Source organism: Sinohyriopsis cumingii, chromosome 4 (assembly GCF_028554795.1).
Source record: "Sinohyriopsis cumingii isolate HCF-2022 chromosome 4, ASM2855479v2, whole genome shotgun sequence".
NCBI classification, from domain to species: domain Eukaryota; kingdom Metazoa; phylum Mollusca; class Bivalvia; order Unionida; family Unionidae; genus Sinohyriopsis; species Sinohyriopsis cumingii.
This window is the reverse complement of record NC_142964.1, coordinates 62,526,447-62,534,270: the sequence shown is the minus strand read 5'-3', so window position 1 is coordinate 62,534,270 and position 7,824 is coordinate 62,526,447. Positions and strand designations below refer to the sequence as shown.

Below are 7,824 nucleotides of genomic sequence, written 5' to 3'. Positions count from 1 at the left end.
CGTCTGTATGATATGATATGTATGTATGTATGTATGTATGTATGTATGTATGTATGTATGTATGTATGTATGTATGTATGTATAAGTGTGTGTATGTGTGTGTATGTTTGTATGTATGTATGTATGTATGTAATTATGTATGTATGTATGTATAAGTGTGTGTATGTATGTATGTATGCATGTATGTATGTATGTATGTATGTATGTATGTATGTATGTATAAGTGTGTGTATGTATGTATGTATGTATATAAAGTTACAAATTTCGGCCTATGGTAACATTCCTTAAACATTTAAGACCCAACCATCATCCCGGGGCAACTATTCTAACTGGTTTTGGTAGCTCAGTCCTAGAGGGAGCAGAAAACAGAAACTAAACAGCCCTTGACCAGCCAGGAAACATACGAAGGCAAAGAAATCCAGCAGTTTTCCAAAAGATTTCCATGCTATGGGGCTAACATCTTCTTCAGCATCAAAAGCATGGTCTCTCTCTGCTTGTTCCTCATTCTGCGATCTCTTCCGCTTTGCATCATTGCCATTCTTCGCAATATCCATCTTAATAGAGCTGGAACCAGACTCCGCCGATTTTGTGTAGTTCTTTCCATGTGCGGACCCCACATCTGAGTTTTCTTTGGATTTAACCCGGTTGAACCTTTTTCTGCATTTGCAGGTGAGAAAGAACGTGATTTTCGCGAGCCAGCGCGGGATTTCCACGTTGTCGTCTGCTTTGTGGTAGACTCGAAGCGTCAGAATGGCTATAAGCGAGATAAATGCGCTGAAGATCATCATCATGGTGACGTAATAGCAGAGCAATGATATGGGTGCTGACGTTCTCGGCATGAAGTTCATGATCATGTTCAGCAGGACAACATTGGATAAGAAACAAGTGATGGAGAACCCGACCCGCTCTCCTGACGCAGCAGGAATAAGAAATACAAAACCATTCAGTAGACCCAGTAGAACTGTGGGAAGGACGATGTTAATGACGTAATACATGGAGTTCCGCCTTATCTTCAAAGAAAATTTCATGAAGGACTTATCGTCGTCTTCGTAATTGCTTGCCTGTGTTGACATGACCGTCCATTCTCCATTAATCTCGTAGTATTTCATATCTAGAATATAAGAAGAAAGGGAGTAGATCATCCAATTGTTTATTTTTTAATCAGAGATAGCACTGAGGTCTGAAACATATTTATTGCTCTAACCCGATTTTTATAGTCGATGGGGTATTTAAAAAAGCAATCAATATTGGTACACTGTGCAACAAAGTTAATTATTAGTGATCAGTAAGTCAGTGCATTCACTCCAAATATTCCAGCTGCATGGCCACTCAAATATTTGCAGGTGTCCAACATGCTGCACGTGCTGCTGCGGATCATTTCATACAACTTTATTCATTGAAAGATTCAAAAGGAATAAACACCCCTGGTATGCATCTTTTACAGAAAATACAGGAACATGTCAGTGCCTTTGCCACTTCCTGTTTGACTATATTCTGTAACATCGCAAAAATAGGTACGGAACACGGGGGTGGGGTGGGGTGGGGTGCCTTCAAGTCTATCTACTGCTGGTTAATATTGGCTTCTCAATCAAACGTAAGAGATGAAAAAGTTTAAACTCTTTCGAATAATTTTAAATTATTTTGTACAGAGCACGGGAGGGAAAGACAGTCCGTCAACAATTTTGTACTGCACAACAACATGTAACGACACCATTTTTAGTGCATATACTACTTCTACTACTTGTCTCTCTTTTTCTTCTTCTACTTATTATTATCATTATTATCATTATTATCATTATTATTATTATTATCATTATTATTATTATTATTATTGTGTGTGTGTGTGTGTGTGTGTGTGTGTGTGTGTGTGTGTGATTTTGATTTTTAACGTAACTTTAGCATTTGTACAGTCATATCGCAACGTTATCTGCAGTAGGTTAGTTTATAGCGAAGTTTAGCACTGGGACATCATGCCACAGACATGTAGCATTATGTCCCATCGAGTCAAATTATCGTCTCACCAGACCGACCAGTCCTTAACACTAACCTCTTAATGCTGAGCGCTAAGGGAGGCAACTGCTAGTATCATTTTTATGACTATGACTCGGTCGTGGTTCGAACACATGACGCTCGAACCATTTAGGCCACCGGAGCTGTCATATTATTATTATTATTATTATTATTATTATTATTATTATTATTATTATTATTATTATAAATAGTAGTAGTAGTGGTTGTATGCTAATGTTGATGGTTCTATAATTACACGAATTACCATAGTTACAAGTAGCATTAATGCAGGGGATAAGGCGAAAGCTTTGGTTAAGAAACTGATTGTGTTGCTTCGTCATTTTGATCCGCAAACCATGTCATTTTTGTTGCATTCTTCTTCTGCGTTTAAATGAATATTAATATTAATTTTAAGATAAATGTAGCAAGTCATCGACGAGCGTCAAACGAGTAATAGGATATCCAAAAATAAAGTGAGTCAAAATAACAGTAATGAAAACATTTATGCTTTTATTGGATCAATTAACCGATATAAAATCTATTGGAAATGTGAATCTTCATTGCATTATGGGAATGAAAATAGAATGGATAGAAGAGCTACCACGTCCATGGTCAACATTATAACGATGTACATCTCTGGGGAATACCTTTCTAAAATCAAAACTCGATATTCTCATCTCGACTTGTGTCAAATGCTGAAATATATAGATGTTGATTAATACATTTTTCATTTTTTTCCCCATTGTTCATTAAGTAATCAAAAAATTGCCCCCACCCCACCCATTAGTGCATTGTCAGGTGTTAACGTAGTCCACCTTTTGAAACGATTTCACAGATCTTACAGTCTATATATGTTGACTATTTAAATATAATGTTAAACTCGATAGCCGTCGTATCCGAATATGTGAAGGTTATTATATAATTTTAAATCTGTGGAATAGAGTGATGACATTATTACTATTGACACAGGGTATATTTGAGGAATAACTGCTTAATACTGGTTCTCGATTTTTATTAGCTTGCAGTAAGATTCACGACTCGTGAACTAAGCAAGAGAAAGGAAATAACATCGTATGTACCATTTTTTTTGATGAAAGGAGTAATATAGAAGACTCCGTTCTTACTTCGCCTCAAATAAGCATTGTTGAATGCTGGAAAAATGTGTTGATCTAGACAGGAAAATAGCGCTTTGGATATCTTTTTAATGCCACAGATCCACTCGAGATAGATTGAAGAAGTGTGTTATATCTGTTGAGGGACAAGGACTACGACCCCCAGAATGTCCACAAAGTCAAAGAAAAGGAACCCCTTATCATAAGAAAGGAGGACAGAGGTCCTTACACAAAAGCCATGACGAATATTGTGCGTGTCACGACCAAGGGAATTGGCTTTCAGAATGTCCTGAACTCAACAGGAAAATAAGAGAAAAGGAGGAGACAAGAGATTTCAGGAAAAGAAGTGTCAACCATAGGAAAATCAAATCAAGACTCTCACAAAAATGGACCATGTCACATGTTTGAAATTTAATTGCGATTTCTATTCATGTTAATATACCCAATGTAAGTAAAAATCACAATATTCTTGATTTATTATTATTATTATTATTACCATCATTTAAAATAATATAATTAAGTTTACATACTGACAGCCATTAGCATATTGGTGGGCGGGGCAGTCGTCATTGCCTATGCATTCGCAGGCTGAAATTACCTTTATCCAACTCTAAACTCAAACAAAGATGGCATCGAACGCGCTCGAGATAAAAAGACGATGAAAGATCTCCAAGTTTTCCAGGCTGAGTATTCGCGAGCGCACCGAGTATCTCGATTACCTCAGTTAGCGGTTGTTCGTTGAGCAGTATGCCGAAAAGACTTATGATAATGTTGATGCCGGTATACGCGAGTACAACCAGACAAATGGCGAAAAATGACGACGTCCAAAACATTTGCAATGAGCCAAAGGCTTTATAACTTGTACACGCCCTAGCCCAAGTAGTAGAATAAAACGGGTGAAATGGCGTTTGTTGTCGGGGGACTCGCCATTGTCGGCTATGTTGCCTATAAATATTTCTTGACTCTCTCGGCATTGCATTGCGACAGCAAACAAAGGACAACTATTTTTTTGTTATGTATATTGGTGTGCCGAGTGGTACAAGCGTTGCGGTTCTAGTGGTTATAAGAATCAGTGAGAATTCGTGAGTGTGAAACCTTTTTTATTTTCTTAACCTGGCGCCTGCATTGCTGTTTTCCCCTTTTGCATGATTGGCCAAGTAAAGCACATCGTTCCGACAGCGCACTACCTGGCACTGGAACGGATTGCAATTCATAATCCTTAAAGGTCCATATATGCCTTTTGAAGTAAACCTGTCCTAACCAACGCGGTTTTCAATTATGTGAATGCCCACCAGCCTTCCTCTGGTAAGCCCTACCCGATTTGTTATGTGACGTGCCGGCATTTGCTTGTCAGACGAATCAAAGAAGCCTCTCTCAACACAAGAAGACATACTGCACGCGTACCCAAGGACATATTTGTTTGGTAAGATCTCCGTCATAGTCTCGGAGTTTTCAATGAAATGTCAGTGTTTTATTTGGACGATTGGATCTATTTGAGAAGTGACAGTGATGGACGTGTCTAGACTGAAGATTTTCATTGAGCTTTTACTGTAGAAGACGGTCCTCGCGGATTTCCATTTTCGCCCTTTGTATTTCCCTCTGTATTGTATTGTTCACAAGTTCTTTAAGGGGTTCGGTTTCTTCGGGGGTGGGGAGACAGGTGTTCAAGTTTCACTAGGTGAGATGTCAAGACAAATCTTTTAACCTTGTACAAAACGTTTGAATATCAGTGCATATGCTTCGAAATCTCAGTGTAAAATTATTATTATATGTTCAATAGTTTTATTTTATGCTGAGTAAGAGCATATGCACACTTTCTTTTCATATATGAAGTGATTAAAAAATTAAAGAATTTTAAAAAGAAATTAAAACTAAGGTTTTTCTAATTTCAGCATATGGTGATTCCTTTCTGTTTTTTCAATAAGAACCCCGTCATCAAGTAAGATATGTTGCCATCGGGTAAAGCACTGCCGTCTAGTCCGAGAGTACGTTTAAATAGGTCTTTCGTCTTACGGCGCCGATTTTTAAACATTATTGTCTCCAAAGAACTGCATATATTAAATAATGCTGTGCTGGCGAAAGGAAAAGAATTCATCCAAAATGTGCTCATCGACAAAATGAGCCTCGTCTGGTGACACGCTTTCACACAGGATAAGGTCTGCTTCTTCGGAAAGAGAAGGAAAACTCTACACGACAGTCGACAAAGCCTCTGTCTAGTCCCTGCTGTTGCTGCTGCTCTCTCTGCTCTTTCTGCTGTACTTCTTCGTCCATTCTTCCGTTTCTTTCTTGATATCCTCTCTGAAGAGTTCTTCTATAAGGTCTTCAGTCACTTTCAAGATTCTGACATTCTCTATCTCTGCAGGTTTGGGTATCAGGCTTTGCCTGGCACGATGTAAATTCACGTAAGCTTCGTTCAGTTTGTCTAGTCTTGAGCACATCTTCATAGGAAGATGAGTCAATAATGGATGGTCAGACTGGAGTCTACACTGCTTTATATGGTTGAAGCTCGGACGCGATAGAAACATTCCTACATTGTTTAGAGTGGGGACGCTCTAATAGTTTGATTTGAGGGATAGAGAGAACTCAGAGAGCATAGCCCATGATAAACATGGCAAATAAACGACAGACGCATTTTTCAAAACAACATTTTTATTCAAATAACTAACAACCAACAATTAAAAATTAACGAATTTTTAAAGAAACAATCAAACAAACTAGCAAACATTTTGATCTACTAACAATCTATTTTGGACAAGGTTGACAACGTTGTGAAGTGAAGCTAGACTTGTTGATGTACAATATGTTTCCTAGCTAATAACAAAATATAACAATAATGGTCACAAAACCATCGATCTACTTTCTCATCATTTCTAGAAGAACGAAGATCAAAATAAGTCACTATATGTTCTAAAGAATATCCAAGACTGCGTTGATGAAGGAAATACACACAATATTGTCCACACACCATGTAATCTGTGCCTTGTAATATCACATTATTGAATCGTGTCGTCTGGGCATTACTTCTCATAAAGTCGATGACATCGTCTTCCAAAGGTAGCAATCCATACGAATCAAAATACTCCCCACAACCTTCTTTAGGAAAGTAGACTGCTACCCAGTGGGTTCCTGGAAGATGACTATCATCACCACGATGACATAAGCTTGATGGTCTTGAGGTTTGCGATGAGGCAGTTCATCTTTACCGCCAGTATTCCAACAAGCAGTGTAAGAACTGTGGTTAAAAATGCAATAACGTTCACTGGTATCAATTTTTGTGTTGTTTGTCTTTTTGTTTTTCTTCACAGGTAATGATAAGTGATCAATTCAATCCTGACTTTTGCTTGAAAATGTCTGACAAGTAACCGTTTCTTCGTTTCTAATCTCCACTCTTAGCCAAAAGAGATCCGATGTGCTGGATCTCCAGAGTCTTTATACCACTAATGCAACACGTCTTCAACCGAGATGAGACTCGAAGCTGTCAATTTTTCTTCTTGACTCAGCATCAGATATTTATCGTGTTGAATTTGACTGGGATGATCGTTATGACATCCATAGAAATCTTTTTTGATCAATTCCGTATCCTTTTCTGCCAGGTGTTTGGTAAAACAGGAGACTAAATGCTGTTCGTGTTCTGGCCATCTGAAGTTCATTACTATGTCCTTTTCATCTGTGTCTTGGGGTTCTGCTTCCACGGTCTCCTCCCATTCCAAAGATTCTCCACTATTCAAAGAGGGATAACAGTCTTCCTCACGAATGACGTCCACGTGTTTCATGTATTTGGTTTTATGGTGAATCATCTGAAAGTAACGGGAAGGTACTGCCAAATACTCTGTCTTGGGCAAACACGGCCGTCCTGCCATTTTGCCTCACAAACAATTTAACCTCACTTTGGCAAACGATCGCCTTCCATCGTTTTTCTCAATGTTGTCTAAAGCGATGTCTTCCTGCTCCCAGTATTTTTCTTGGAATTTCCTTTGGTCTTCAGGAGTGTGACAAAAGGAAGGATAGCCGCTGGCTTCTTGTTTCAGTTTCAAAAAGGCATCGACGTAGTCTGCAAATATTCCTTTCTGAGTCTCATCGCCCTTGCAGTATTTTTGTGTCTTGGGAAGGTAGTAATTTCGTACACTTCTAACAGTTGGTATCGCAGGTCCAGCGCTTTGAACAATTCTACGCTGACCCACCTTCCCGTCAAGCCGCGTCCTTCATGGGTGTGCTGACAAGATCCATCTTGGTTGCGCGTTTCGGCACAACTATGGCACAATGGAAACATCAGTTTTCCTTGGCAATGGTGAGGTAAAACTGGATGGTACAAGTCGGTGGGAGGCACGAATTAGCACGTGATGGACCATTCGTATTGTAGAATGTTGTCCAGGTCAATGTGTTCCGTCAGCAATTGCGGGTGCCCTGAAGGAAAGTGACACTTTTGCACACATAAGGATACAGCGAACACACGTCTAAGTATTTGATTTCTTCTCCTTTCTCCTCGTCGGCTTGGTGCAGCAAACAGGTGGCATCTATTCTTCCTCCGTACAAACTGTCCCTTGGGTTCGTTCAGTGGGTCCATTAAAAGTGATCGTACTCGTGTTGTAGCGTGGAACCAAGAAGTCTTCCAATTTTTACATTTCAGAAATGCCACAAGGTGTGTCTTTGGATAGCCTCGCTTGTTATAACAGAAGTTCTGCTTCACTTCGCTGTTTGGCTT

The 7,824-nt window shown here is 39.0% G+C and overlaps 1 protein-coding gene across 1 annotated transcript; it reads right to left on the bottom strand.

Moving 5' to 3' along the window:
- Nucleotides 1-320: 320 nt before the first annotated feature.
- On the bottom strand, nt 321-1,109 carry LOC149801301 (acetylcholine receptor subunit beta-type lev-1-like). The gene has a single exon (XM_089956786.1). The coding sequence runs from the start codon at nt 1,107-1,109 to the stop codon at nt 321-323; it is 789 nt and encodes a 262-aa protein (XP_089812912.1).
- Nucleotides 1,110-7,824: the final 6,715 nt, after the last annotated feature.